Here is a 15,856-nt window from a genome sequence, read left to right as displayed (position 1 = left end):
CTTTCTACTAGTTTCCCTGTTATTGATAAGACATTCTCTGCTGTCGCTTGTGGCCTGAATTTAACCTTAATTGGTCTGGTCTTGTCTATACTGTATTTTCCTGTTCTATATATTCATTAAATTTCTTACCTCTATTTCCTGTTCACCTTCTTGAAATATTTTAATACCTTGTTTACATTTTCTTTCTCATCTCTTACTCTTGTAGTCCTATTTGTATTATGATCCTCTTCCATTCCTAATATAATTATACATTTTTTTTTATCTGCTAAGTCTCTAACTATATTCTCCTTCTCTCTCATCACTTTCATAACTGTGTCCTGAGTGTGTTCTTTCATCTGTTGTTTCACTATATCTCTAAATTCAATTCTATTATCCTCTTAAACTTTTCTCCAACCCTTTACCTCTTTTGCTGTGGACTCCTTATTCTCTTCATTATTCCTCTTTAATTCCTCATTCTCATCCTTTACTTCTTGTAACTGTCTTTTTTATTCTTGTATTTCCTTATTTAGGTTTTGGTTCTCCTTCTTTAGTTCTTCCAGTTTATCAACTCTCTGTGTAATTAGCGCGAGTTCGTTGAACCTAACCTCACATGATTATTTCATTTTTGTTAGTTTTTCCTCTAGACTTGCTAATCAGGGGAGGTTGTATTTACCTAGTTGTATTTTACGGGAAGGAGAGCTATGCTCGTGGTGTCCCGTCTTCACATCTCGTTTTATCTAGACTTTTTAAATTTGTGTATTGCTTTTGCACATACCACATTTTCATCTAACTTGTTCCAAACGTCTATTACCCTGTGGGGAAAGTCTTTTTCAGGTCTCTTCTATAACTGTCTTTCTTGATTTTCTTTCCAAGTCCTCTTGTATCTCTACTATCCCATTTTATTAGATCCTCTCTATCAATGGTTTCTATTTGCCCTGTATTCCTCCTGTAGTTTATAATTTCTTCAGCAATTTCTTATGTGGCACCTTATCAAAAGTTTTTTTCAGGTTTAGAAATGCACAATCAGCCCATCTCTTTCTTGTATTATATCTGTTAGTCTTGAATAGAAACACGTCCAATTTGTGACACATGATCTTCCTTGTCTAAATCCAAATTGCCTTGGATTTAGTACATTGTTTCCAAATGACTTACCCATCAAATTTTGATAATTCTTTCACAAATTTTTGCTATCGTACTTGTAATAGAGACCGGTCTATAGTTAGTAGGGTCTTCCTTGTTTCCACCTTAATATATTGGTACTATATTTGCTCTTTTTCAATCTTCTGGAAATGTTCCTTCTTTCAATTAACTGCTTATTAGACTATGTATTTTGTCTGTTAGTTCGTTCCTGCATTCTCTTAAAATCCAGTTTGCCATTTCATCTGGACCATGCGATTTTCTGACATCGAGATTACTCAAGTGATTCATTATTTCTTTCCTTGTTACTTCTATCTCTTTCATAGGGGGACTTCCTCCTCCCACTCAACATCTCTAAGTTGTATGTTCTCCCTCGTGAACACCAATTCAAAATGCTTGTTCATAATTTCTGCCATTTCTATTTCCTCTGTGTATTCAAGTCCCTGTCATAGTTTCTCTAATTCTTGTTTTTCAGTTTGTTGTTTACAAATCTATAAAATAGTTTTGGTTGATCTTTACATTTTTCTATGACATCTTTTTCATATTTTCTCTTTTCTTCTCTGCACACTTGTACATATTCATTTCTGTAACTAGTATACATTTTCAGTTTTTCAGGGTTTTTTTCTTTCTTCCATTTTATCCAAGCTTTATCCCCTTTCTCTTTTAACTCCCTACATCTTTTGTTGTACCAATACTTTGCATATCCTTTTTCTTGTTTTTGTCTTGGAACATACTTTTCCATTCCTTATAAATTTTTGTCAAAATATTCCATTTCTCTTCTACTGTTGTTGCCTCCTTGTGTATCCTTTCCCAGTCTGCTTTTTTTCTCTCTCTTATTTTATATATAAAAAAAAAAAAAAAAAATCCATACATCAGTCTTCCCATACAATACTGTTTTTTTTTTCATGTATTTTTCCTCATATAGTTCCAGTTCAACTAATATGTGGTCACTTTTACTTAGTGGTGTCTTATATTCAATCTTGTCCATTATTTCAGGTTCTGATGTGATTATTAGGTCCAGTCTCGATGGTTCTTCCTCATTTCTATACCTAGTATTCTCTTGTATCCATTGTGTCATTGTATGTTCTATAATCATATCAAGTAGTACATTTCCCCATAGGTCGTCTCCACCCTTCACTGTCATCTCTTCCCAGCAGATTTCTTTACAATTAAAGTCCCCCATTATAACTATTCTTCCTCCATCTTCCATTATCTTATTTAGTGTTATCCTTGTGTCTTCTAACATACTTTTGTGTTCTCTCTCTTGCCATGAAGCCGTTTAGGAGAAACATAATTTACCACAAACTTCCTGCTCTTCCCATCCCTGTCCTCAACTTCCATCATAATCATCTCTATTCTTTCCATATGTGACATTCCTCACTTTTATATCCTACTTAGTCAGGAACATTAACTCCACCCCCTTGTTTTAACTGTTTCTAATCCAATAATTTTATGCACTATGTCCTACACTGTTGGGTGGTAGTGGACCTATCAATTTTGCCTCTACAATTCCCATTATGTCCAGTTGTTTTTCATTCAGATAATCACTCAGTTCATTGAAGCCTGTAATTAGGCCATCTATATATGTGTAACACACTTTTAATTTTCTGCTACTTCCATCATGTTTTCTGCTTCCCTTCCATTTTTCTCTGCTATGAACCATTTCCTCACTTTCATATCCACTACTCTCCAATAGAATTTCTCTTTGTCTGACTCTGTTCTGTTCTCGTTTTTTTCCTTAGCTTCTAGTCTTTTTGCTCTCTCATCCTCTTTCCTCTTTATTCATCTCTTCTTTTTATCCATACCTGTTTATATTGATCGCTTTTTGCTAGTTTCCCTGTTTTTGCTAAGATATTCTCTGTTGTTTTTTTGTGACCTGAATTTAACATTAATTGGTCTGGTCTTATCTGTATTGTATTTCCCTAGTCTATATATTTCTTCAATTTCTTTCCATTTCTTGTTCATCTTGAACTATTTCTAATATCTTATTTACTTTTTCCTTCTATATGGGGGTGGAGGTAGAATGTAGATTGAAAGAAGCGAGTAAATGCCTTGGTGGATTGAAAAGTGTAATGAGAAATAGAGATCTGGTAATGGATGATAAGAGGAAGTTATAAGAAGGAGTGATTGTGCCAACAGCATTGTATGGGGCAGAAACATGGCACATGAGAGAGGAAGAGAGAAGGAGTTTGAATGTGTTTGAGATGAAATGTCTGAGAAGTATGATAGGGGTTACTAGGCTGGATAGAGTGAGAAATGAGGAGGTGAGGAGGAGAACAGGGGTGGAAAGGTAACTGGGAGATAGGGTTGATGAAAGAGTATTAGGATGGTTTGGACACATGGAAAGAACGAGTGAAGAAAGATTAGTAAAAGAAATGTGGAAGGCAGAGGTGGAAGGAGTGAATATGAGGGGGTGTCCTAGGATGAGATGGATGGATGGGGTGAAAGGGGCATTATAAAAGAGAGGAATGTCTGTGGAGGAAGCACGGGAAAGGACAGAAGATAGGGGTGAATGGAGAAGGGTTGTGTATAGATGATGCTGTGATGCATGAGGGGGAGTGGATGGGGGATGGGGGGTGAGGAAATATGTATGAGAAAAAAGTTTGTAGCAGCCCGAAGGGATTTCTCCCTGTCTTCTCCTTTTCTGCATGGGGGGATGGAGAAGGGGGGGGTCACTGAATTTATGAAGCAGCCTTGCTGTGGATGTGCTGTGTCTTGCAACACTGCTTCTGACCCAGGGCAGTGGACAGGATGCAGGGATGACTTGTCATCCATGAGGTGCCAAGAGGGAAGGAGGAGGGTGGAGGGGAGTGGAATATATAGGAAATGGAATGGGGTGGGAGTGGTTTCTATGCCTTTTTTGTTTTTGGCTACCCCACCCCCCATATAGGGGGAGAAAGACTTTGGGATATGTATGGATGTACTTTTTCCTTCTCCTCCTTTACTCTTGTAGTCCTATTTGGATTATGCTTCTCTTCCATCCCTAATATTATTATACGTTTCTTTTTATCCACTAAGTCTCTGACTATACTCTCCTTCTCCCTCATCACTTTAATAACTGTGTCCTTATTTTGTTCTTTCATCTGTTGTTTCACAATATCTCTAAATTAAATTTTGTTTCCTCTTGTACTTTTTTCCAACCACTTACCTCTTTTGCTATGGACTTTTTATTCCTCTTCAATTCCTCATTCTCATCCTTTACTTCTCTTAACTGTCTTTTTAATTCTTCTATTTCTTTAGTTAGGTTTTGATTTACTCTTTGTGTAACTAGTGTTAATTGGTTAAACCTAACCTCCCATGCTTCATTCATTTTTTTTTTAGTTTCTCCTCTAGATTTACTAGTCAGGGGAGGTTGTCATCTCCTCCCTTATTAAATCCATAAAAGTAGTTATCTTCTCTTTCCATTGAGCTGCTATTATCTATATGTCTGCTTTTCATACCTCTGCTCCCCTGTTCTAGCTCATCTGTGTTTTCTACACACCTTTTGTTGACAATCCTTCTGACATCCAGGGCCTGTTCGTCCCCTTCCTCATTTCCTTAATAATGTCTCCCCTTCTCCTTTTTCTTCACCTGCCCACTACACCACAAGCTTTCTCGTTCCCTACTAATACAACACAGGTACTCCCTCATCGCTGTAATCCACGAAAATTGTGTTTCCGGAGTTCCAATCTTCCCTGTTAGTCCAATGTGTATGTGTGTGTTTGTATACATATTTATGTATAATTCTCATATCAAATGGTTTGACTCAGGCATGCATTTCTATTTTGGAAAATGTCCTTTTGTATGTATTTACTTAATTATACTACAAGGAAGCTACACTTATCAAATTTAGTCTCTTATTGTCTAATCATCATACCTCATTTGAAATTCCCAGAATACCCTCCTTGAAGTAATGCAATTTTTCCACCAATCAGCAATTATGGCACACCTAGTCTCATCAACTACATCTCTGACAAGATTCCCTTTCTTTAATAACCTCCACTACTCCAACCTAAAATGTTCTCTTTTTGCTGGGCTGATGATCAACTTTCCCAATCAAATCAGAATATAAAGTGTCATTTGTTTTTATGGTATTGAAAAGATTAATTCTCTCATTCATCAAAGTCTCATTCTCCCTTTTAAGTTGATCAATTTCTGTTTTCTGAGTTGGGTTGGTGTTTTTTCTGTGTCCAAGCCTTCATTTCAAATCGTGAAACTTCTACTCATGGGAGGAGATCTCTCTGAACAGTTTCATCTCGGCTGCAAATCCCCTGGGTGGTATGGACTGCATAAGTTTTATGTAATCAGTATTTTAGGAACTTTGGTAAAACTTCTATGGACCAGAATCCTGCAGAATTCTTTTATGAATGGAAACTAATCTCTACTGAAAGAAGAATGCTGATCACTTAAATTTCTATTTTTCCTCCTTTCTGCTAGCCTTCTTAAAGTTTCTCCTCGACTACCTCTGACTCCACCTTTTTTGTACACTACTGGCAATACTGTGCCTCTCATTTTTAGTATCTACAACAGGCAGCTTAACCATTTATGTTTACACATTTTAAAACTTGTGAAATTTATACTAAATCTGCTGCAGTCATTAATTATTAGTTTTCCTTCCAGTACAGTACATGGTAATACAGGTATTAATCCAATTTAAAGACTACCTGTGGTCTGCTTGAAAAGAGTCTACCTATTTCACATGCACCATAAGCCTCAATCATACATGTATGGTACTCAAAACAAATGTTATGTAAAGTAATATCTCTAAATATGGATATATGTGAAAAGCAAATGTCTACCGTAAATGGTATTTATACAATTATATATCATTATATATACATATATATATACAACTGATTTCAGATGGAATATACATTTGATTTTACAGATGCAAACGGCTTTGACTGGATTCAGTTAACTCTGATTTTTTTCATATGTTTATTAATACCTTTTTTGTCTCTTCCTTCTCACAGTATGCACCAATTGCACAATTTTCCTTCTAACATGCTTCATGTTGAAAATTTGATTTGTCCTAGATGTAGTTCCCTTTAGCAATTTCAAATGTCTTTTCCACAGTTTTTCTCATAACATATAAAATGTTTTACACAACCATTTTTGATACTTGATACCACAATGTGAAACTCAAGTCACTTGGTAATGTAAGTAATCTCAAAGGATGTTCATGTTCCATAATCACTTAAAATGAACAGGTATTTCTTGCTTCACTTGTCACAACACAACATTTTTAAAGTACTGAATTTCCATATTCTACATCCTCTTGCAGGAAATAATAGTTGTCAGTATATCATGATATAATATCATCACTCAATAAAGAAAGCACTGTGTTGGGCTGGGACACACCTGGGAATAGTTGCCAAGTGTTGCAAAAATTTTCTGGAAAATGAGAAGGCACTAAGGATAAATATGGAATACTCAGATAGAGAGAATGGTAAAATATTTTGAGCAGCTTCTTTGAAATCCAATCATTACCAAATAGGTAAAGAAATATATCAATTAATGAATGCTAGAAATGTTTCATAATTTGAGCTTTTTTTGTTTAAGTACATCCACCTTTATTCAAAACCGAGTAAATAAAAAATATTTTGGGAACATTTTTCACTTAAGTCTGCACAATATAATACTGGTCACCCCATACTTTTCTATGGAAATAATATGCACATATTTCACTTAATATTCATAACCAAGTATTTTATATCCATAGGATAGAATACAAACAATACTATTAAGATACATTTTCACCCTAAATACTGCTATGTATCACAGTATCATCCATGATACACAATGAATTTTTTTTATTAAAAAATACTTTTTCAAGCACATATAGATTTACATAATATTTTTAGAGTACTGTGAATATCCTTAGTGAGATATCAACACACAGTGTTACCACTGTGCCACATGAGTTCAGAAATCTGGGAATACTCAGCTTATTTTCCCCAAGTGTGTTCTCTCCCATTTTATCTATTTGTAACTTTTGAAAGCCATATTCAATGTCTAATTCTTATAAATCTTGTCAAATGACACACAGTTTACATCTAGAACTCAGAAATGCTTGTTCTTCACCATATATGTATATACTGTGTATGTGTGCATGTATACATATACATGTATATACATACATAAGTTTGTTTGTTTTTTCAGAACCTGTGCAGTAATAATTGAGACAGAACTTCATAAACTACTTTTATAGTTTGAACTCAAACATGTACCTACAATTCCATATTATTGTTTTTGAATCATCCATAAATTCAAATAAAATATGCAAGACTCAGTCTTTTCATTGTATGATAACATTAATGACCAGAATTCTTCCACATAACATCTCTGGTATGTCCACAACCTGTTCATTACAGCGAAAAGAAATCACATATTTTCAGATTAGATTGTATCAAATCAGCCCTGCCTCTGAAATCTATGTATTACACTTTGGAGAAAATATCTCTCTTAATGACTGTTTTCCCATGGACGCAACAGAGCGAGTCTTACTGGGAAATACAAAAAAGTAACAGCTCCTATAGCCAATTACACGACCATGCGTGCATGCTTCTTATCATGCTCACACTGGTATAAGGCAGGAAATCTGAGGCAGACACCTTAGTCTACAATAATATAAGACCATTTTGTACCTAAACGCTGTACATAAATACTCATGACATTGCATATCTATGGTAAGCCTTGTTGGGAAAAAAAAAAAAAGAAGACTGAATCTTGAGGTCCTACATAACTATTAATTTCATAAATAGTAATATTTACAAGTACAGGAGATTCAGTTGACCTGCATAGAACTACTGCCAGAAAACAAATAATTTTAAGCACATATTCCTAGACATCATTTACACTTACACTTTCAGTTGCTGAGTTAACACTCACATTCAGCTGCTATGACAAATGTACAAATTTCATTCATCTGATACTATGACATTTGGCTTCTAGCCAGTGTCTGCTTATGATCACTGTTACAACTATATTTCATAAGCTCACCTTTGGCTCATTGATTACAATATATACAATTTACACCTCTCTTCTGATGTTGCAGCTGCTTAAATTATTCATTACACACATTCACAAGAGCATTACACTTGTATACAACAAATACAGTAGGCTGTCAAACATCTTACTTCACACCTAAAGTACTTTCTTTCACTCCTTTCATTCTATCCACAATCTCCTCTTTTTACTTAGCTACCTATTTATTTATTCACTGTGATTATTATCATATTTTTACCCTGACCTACACCTGCTTAATCAAGTGATCGTTTCATACAATTCTGACTGGGACTGGTCGCAATCTTTCAGTTTCATCAGGTCGGCCAGCTGTGATGTAGTACTTGTCACGGTGGTAACGTCGCCAAACATACACTGCCACTGCTGTCACGATGGAGGCTAATACTGCTACTGCAGCCATGGGCACAAAGAGCTGCCACCACCAAAACTCGCTTGATCCTGGTGTGACAGTGAAAGCTATTAATGAAATATCGTAAAATATCTCTGTGGCTTCTAATTCAATAACATACCATATTATAATATAGAACAATCCTTGTTATATCCACCTCCCAAATATGTAAATTCACACATTGTGACAAACCTATGTCCAAATTTATGTGTAAAAAATTTGATTATGCTAGTCAAGTCTGATTATTAATTATCCTATCATAAATTGTGGTACTTTCTTTTTTGTACTATATGAACATGCAAATAAAACTGTTTATGTCATATATGATGCACTCAGAAATTCAATTCTACCTTTCCCATGAAATTACTTATAATTTTCACTTATGCAACTTCACACTTTAATTTTTCTTTAATGCACCCCAACCATATATGAAGAAACTGGTGTATATTAAAATGAACTGCATTACCAAACACAAAATACAAACATACACATCACTTCTGCAGTGACCAACAGTCGAAAGTGGTTTACCCTTTCAGCTTCATTTATATGCAAACTCCCCCTTCATGTGTTCTATAAATATATAGAGCAGATAAGAAGAAATTAATTCAGGCCATGTCATTTCCTCATCCATGTACAACCTACCTTTTGCCCTTTCCTTCCCTTGGTCAACAGACATTCCTCTTGCATTCAATGCTCCTTCCAAATACAAAACAAATTTTATCATACAAGTTTATTAAACAAAGTTACAAGGCACTTTCTAGAACCAATATATTCTGCTAGTTTTCATTTGACCTGGTGATTTTTCATTTAGCTATCCTCAAAATTGAATAAAAGGAAATATTAGAAATAATAACAGAAGACCAATGACATGCACCTTCTTATGGTGGTCCTGTGACATCAGAGGGAATCATCTCCCCATCACACATCTTCATATCCCATAACACCATATCTACATTTACAGATGCTATCCCAGGGGGCAAGTATATAGGTAGCTCTTCTCAAATACATTTCAAGCTGACCATAACAATGACATAATCCCATTCAGGAAGAGCTACTTATACTAAGTCCAGTGCTCAGGATCAGTCTCAAGATCTCTATCAACTTTGACAACCTCTTCTCCACTTTTTCACATAAGAAGTTTCCTTTTAGCCTTGCAACCTACTGCATAAAATAGTCTGAACCCATAATTTAGGAACAATGGTACTAAGTATTACTCACCAGGCAGAGCACTGCGAAGAGTACCATTCCCAGCTGGAACCCCTTTGAGTCTCTCACCCTCACCATGCCGTGTGTGATGACCACTGGACTCATGAGCCTTGTGTGGTTTGGCCAGAACAAGGTCATCCGGAATGCGGGAAGTACTATGACTTTCATTTCGATACTGTTCATGGGCTTGTATGTGTGGACGATCTGAGAGGAATATGAACAAAGTTGACTGAAACATTGGTCATAGATTAATGGAGCAGATGTAAGGTGATAGGGGTTTAAGAGGTCATGGGAATAAATTATGGAAGACCACATGTCTAAAGGATGTAAAGATAGTTTTCTATATAGATGCATAAATATGTGGAATAGCTTAGAACAGTGGTCCCCAACCTGTAGCTTGTGGGTGCCATGGCGCTCTGGAGACCCTATTATGGCACCCACAAGGGTCAACCCGAAAACTGTGAAACATCCTTCATTTTAACATTTCTATATAAGTGTATATATATACTGTATATATATATATATATATATATATATATATATATATATATGCAACAGTAATCACAAAAAACACGTGAATAAAGATTTTTGCTTGTAACCACGAGGAAATTAAAGATCGGAATACTGAACGTTTTTGTCTATTAAGACATTTTCAAAGTACATAGTGTCACAACAAAGTATAACTTAAATACAATAGTATAGAAAACAGGAGAGGTCACTCAACATAAATACGTAAGGATTATCTTACAAAGAAACAAAAATATAAATAAAAACAATAAATAAAATGGGTGAAAATTGAAACAGGTGATAAAATGTCACTCAACATAAATACATAAGGATGACAATTGACAAGGTGATAAAAGGACATTCAACATAAATACATAAGAAATATCCTACAAAGAAACAAAATATAAAATTTAAAATTGAGATAGAACAAGAGAACAAATTACCCTTTCTAGATGTTACTATTCACAAAAAAGAAAGGTACTTCAGGTTTGATGTTTTTCGTAAACCAACTAACGTTTTTTCATATGTTCACTATTATTCTGCTCACCACCTTAACACAAAAATCTCAGTTTTTACCTCCATGTTTCTTAGAGCTTTTAGAGTTTGTAGTCCTGAATTTTTAGATGAAGAAATAAAAAAGATTTATGAAATAGCATCAAACTTGAGATACCCAAATCATGTGATAGTTAGATCACAACATAAGGCCAGGAAGTCCTATGTTGATTCTTCCCCAAAAGATCCTTTTAATAAAAAGAATCTTTTGGTTCTTCCCTTTCATCCTAATTTGGTAAAACTCCCTCGTGTCCTTAAGATTTTTAATGTTAATGTTGTGTTTAAGAACCATACAATCAAAGAACTTCTTATCAAGAATTCACCGGATAATTCGGCGGGTTGTGTCTACTCTATCCCTTGCAAGAATTGCAATTATTGTTATATTGGTCAAACTGGCAAGGAATTAAAACTTAGATTGAACCAGCATAAGTATAGTGTCCATACTGGCCAATCTTCAAGTGGGATTTTTGCTCACATTAGAGACTACAATCACTGTATTGATTGGGACAATTCCCAAGAAATTGTTTCAAGTAATTCTTATTTGATAAGGAATATAATTGAATCGTGTCTCATTAAAAAAACTTTTAATGAAAATCTCAATTTAAGCACTGGTCTTTTTAAACTAGATAATTTTGTTATTAACCAAATTGTAGGACAATGTCCCAAAGCTCCGCCTTAGCCATCTTGTGTGACCTTTTTTCACCTGTATCAACTGTCACCCATTTTTATTTATTTATTCTTGTTATTATCATTTTCTATTATATATATGTATTTTACCTAGTTGTATTTACCTAGTTGTATTTTGCGGGAAGGGGAGCTATGCTCGTGTTGTCCCGCCTTTGTATCTTGCAGTGTCTAGTTTGTTTTTAAACTCATGAATGGTTTTTGCGCATACTATTTCATTGTCCAGTTTGTTCCAAGTGTCCAAAACTCTATGAGGAAAACTGTTTTTCTTCAGTTCTCTTCTATAGCTATGTTTTTTTATTTTCTTTCCATGTCCTCTTGTGTTTCTTTTGTCCCAGTTAAGTAAGTTCTCACTATCGAGTACCTCTGTGCCTTTCATGATTCTGTAGATGGTCAATAGGTCACCTCTCTCTCTTCTTTGCTCCAGTGTCGGTAACTCCAGTTTAGCCAATCTCTCTTCGTATGATAGGTTTGCAAGTGCAGGTGCCATTTTTGTAGCTGCTCTTTGGATTCTTTCTATTTTCTTTATATTCTTTTTGGTACTGGGGGACCACAATGTCGCTGCATACTCTAATCTAGGCCTTATCAATGTAACCAATATTTTTTTCATCATGTCTTCGTCCAAGTATGTAAACGCCACTTTTATTGATCTTAGCAAGTTGTAAGTCTCCCCGACAATTTTGTTAATCTGTATATCATAGGACAAGTCGTTCGTGATAATTACTCCCAAATCTTTTTCGGATCCTACTTTCTTTACTTCTTTGGTTCCAATTGTATATTTTCCTGATATTCTGTTTTTGCTTTTTCCAAACTCCATTATGCTACACTTCTTAGTATTAAAGTCCACTTCCCATTTCTGACTCCAGTTCCATACCCTATTTAGGTCTTCTTGCAGTGCTTCACAGTCCTCATCAGTTTCTATTTTCCTTAGCAGTTTGGCGTCATCGGCAAAGAAGCTCATGTAGCAGTTCACGTCCTCATCCATGTCATTCATATAGATAGCAAACATTATTGGTGCCAGCACAGATCCTTGCGGTACTCCACTGATCACCTCTTTCCAGTCTGAATATTTTTCTCTGAGCACTACTCTCATCTTTCTACCAGTCAGAAAGTCCTCTATCCATTTTAGTAGGTTTCCCTGTATTCCTCCTATGTGTTCCAGTTTTTTTAGTAGTTTTCTGTGTGGTACTTTGTCAAAGGCTTTTTGCAAGTCTAGGAATGCACAATCAGCCCATCCATTTCTTTCTTGCACTATGTCTATTAGTCTTGAGTAAAAGCATATTAAGTTTGTGGAGCATGATCTTCCTTGTCTGAATCCGAATTGTCTTGGGTTTAATATGTCATTGTCTTCCAGATGTTTTACCCATCTATTCTTGATTATTTTCTCACAAATTTTGGCAATGGTGCTTGTTAGTGATACTGGCCTATAGTTGGTGGGTTCTTCTTTGTTTCCTCCTTTGTGTATTGGTACAATGTTAGCGTTTTTCCAGTCCTCGGGTATCTTTCCTTCTTTGAGTGAGCTGTTTATTAAGATGTGTATTTTGTCTGTTAGTTCTTCTTTGCACTCCTTTAGAATCCAATTTGCAATACCGTCCGGGCCATGTGATTTTCTGACATCCAGCCTTGATAAATGTTCTGATATTTCCTTTAGTGATGCTGTAAACTCATTCATGAGGGGAGATTTCTTGTTTTTGTCTATGTCACAATTCGGTATTTTCTCTCTGGTGAAAACAGATTTAAAGTGATTGTTCATGACTTCGGCCATCTCTAAATCTTCTGTGTATTCTATGTTTCCTTGGCATAGTTTCACCAATTCCTGTTTGTTTTTAAGTTTACCATTCACATACCGATAGAATAGTTTGGGTTGCTCTTTGCATTTGTCTATAATATCCTTCTCATGGTTCCTTTTCTCCTCTCTTCTCACATTAACATACTCATTTCTATAGTTAACATAAATTTGCCATTTGCTTTGTTTTTTGTCTTTTCTCCACTTTTTCCAAGCTTTGTCCCTTCTGTCTTTTGCCTCACTGCATCTTTTGTTGAACCAACATTTAATGTACTCTCTCTCTCGCTTTTGTCTTGGTACATGCCTGTTTACCCCTTCATTGTAGTTTTCCATCAATATATTCCATTTCTCTTCCACTGCTGTTTCTTCCCTGTAAAATATTTCCCAGTTTGCATTCCGGAAGAATGTCTTTAGTTTTGTAAAGTCTGTTTTGTTGTACCTCAGTCTTCCTTTCCTATGCTTTTCGTTCCTCTCTATGTCTATTTCTTCCTTTAGTATAGTTTCGATGAGTACATGGTCACTCTTTCCAATTGGTGTCTCATACTGGACTTTATGCACTATTTCAGGCTCTGTTGTAAATATTAGATCTAGTTTCGATGGCTCTTCATTATTTCTGTACCTTGTGTTTTCACGGACCCATTGGGTCATTGTGTACTCCATGGTCATATCTAGCAGTACATTGCCCCACGAGTCATCTCCTCCTTGCACTGTCATGCTGTCCCAACAAATTTCTTTGCAATTGAAGTCCCCCATAACTACCAGATTACCCTTACCCATTAGTATCTCATTGAGTGATTTTCTTGTGTCATCTAGCATTTTGTATGTTCAATTTCTTTCCAAGCGCTTGTTTTTGGAGGCACATAAGTCACCACAAACTTTCTACTTTTCATATTCTTGCCTTCGACTTTTATCATGATCAATTCAGCATTACCTTTGCCCTCTGCAATTTTTGTCACCTTTAGGTCTTTCTTGGCCAAGAACATGATTCCCCCTCCCTGTTTCTTGTCCCTGTTTTTTATCCAGTAGTTGTATAAACCTTGTCCGATAACAGTGGATGGTATTTCACCTCTTAGTTTAGTCTCTACAATTCCCATTATGTCTGGTTTTGCTTCTAACAGATAATCATTGAGTTCGTTCAGTCCCGAAATTAGTCCGTCAATGTTGGTATAGGCCACTTTTAATTTTCTTCCTTCTCCCTGGTTTCTTCTTCCCTTGTTTTGTTCGTTTTGAAGCGCCATTGTCTTAATCTCAAGTCTATTACTCTCCACTGGAATTCTTTGCATTCTGTCTCCGATCTTTTCAAGTTTTTTTCCTTTGCTTCTTCTCTTAGCGCCCTTTCTTTTTCTAATTCCTCAGTACTCATTTCTCTTTTTATCCATATCTTATTGTATTTTTCACCCTTTGCCAAGTTACCTACTTTTTCAAATATGTCTTCTACTACCACTTGTGACCTTAGTTTTATCTTTAGAGGTCGATTCCTATCCTTAGTATAGCGACCAATTCTGTAAGTCTCTTCTAAGTCTGTGCCTGAATCACTATCTCCCCCCTGAATTTCATTAAGGATTTCTACTGCTGTCTCTTTTTCTTCTTTTTCTCTCATGTACCTCGCCAATCCTTGTTTTTCTTTAAGCCCATAAACCACAATACATTTCTTCCTATCTACTGTGTCCCTGACCCAATTTGCTTTTTCGTTAATCACTTGAATGATTGTGTCTTTTGCATTATCTTGCATTTGCTGCTTGACTATTTCTTTGAAAGCAATTTCTTTATTTTCAATATTTTCTTTCCACTTCTTAATTTCCTGGATACTGCCCCCACCTAAGTTTTCTTCGATCTTTTGTGTCAATTCTTGTAATTTGTTGTTCACTTCCTGCTTTAGATTTTCGCTATTATTATCATTAGTTTTCTTCTTTTCATTATCATTCTTCAGTTCATTTATGTCTCTTTTCATTTCTTTAATTTCGTTTGTAAGATCCAAGTTAGCTTTTTTCAGGTCAGAAATTTCATGGTTAGTCTTAGATAAACAATCAATTAAACCAATGACCTCTTTTCTTAAGTCCATGATTTCATTTTCCCACCGAGTCCTATTTTTGCTCATCTCTCTCTCTATCTCTAATAATCTACTTAAGTTCTTTCTTTCGTACTTACCAAACCCTAAGAAATCATTGTCATAACACGTGTTTTGTTGATTGTTTACATCGCGGTTCAGTGGATTGCCGCCAGATGGCTCTGATTCGCAACTGGCTTTCGAGTCGTTTTCATTCATTTTTGCTAATTTCGAGTTAACACAATTAACTAGCACTGCATAGATACCATTTCGGGCACTCACGTTCACTCCCCACCCCTACAGTACAAACCAGGTTTTCCTTTTTCGTCGTAAATCCTCTTCTTCTTGGTCGCGCGACGACAGCGACGACGAGCGGTGTTGCTTCGATGTGTGTGTGTGTGTGCACATATATATGTATGTATGTATATGTATATATTTATTATTATTATTTCTATTTTTGTTTCTTTGTAAGACAATCCTTATGTATTTATGTTGAATCACATGTGTCAATTGTCACCATTCTTATTTCTTGTTACTATCATTTATATTTTGTTTCTTTGTAGGA

At 35.5% G+C, this 15,856-nt stretch overlaps 1 protein-coding gene across 4 annotated transcripts in view; it reads right to left on the bottom strand.

Moving 5' to 3' along the window:
* Window positions 1–5,889: 5,889 nt before the first annotated feature.
* The window catches only part of LOC143025331 (uncharacterized), a 92,706-nt gene continuing 82,739 nt past the window's right edge, over window positions 5,890–15,856 (bottom strand). For all 4 annotated transcript variants that reach the window (XM_076184819.1, XM_076184821.1, XM_076184820.1 and 1 more), the window contains exons 7-8: window positions 9,728–9,919; window positions 5,890–8,559 (exon numbers count right to left, since the gene is read on the bottom strand). In XM_076184819.1, the coding sequence (XP_076040934.1) occupies window positions 8,375–8,559; window positions 9,728–9,919 (377 nt within the window). In that variant the 3' untranslated portion in view covers window positions 5,890–8,374. The remainder of the gene's footprint in view (window positions 8,560–9,727; window positions 9,920–15,856) is intronic.

Source organism: Oratosquilla oratoria, chromosome 5 (assembly GCF_046742065.1).
Source record: "Oratosquilla oratoria isolate Oo_2021 chromosome 5, ASM4674206v1, whole genome shotgun sequence".
Taxonomy (NCBI): domain Eukaryota; kingdom Metazoa; phylum Arthropoda; class Malacostraca; order Stomatopoda; family Squillidae; genus Oratosquilla; species Oratosquilla oratoria.
This window is presented reverse-complemented; position numbering and strand designations above follow the sequence as displayed.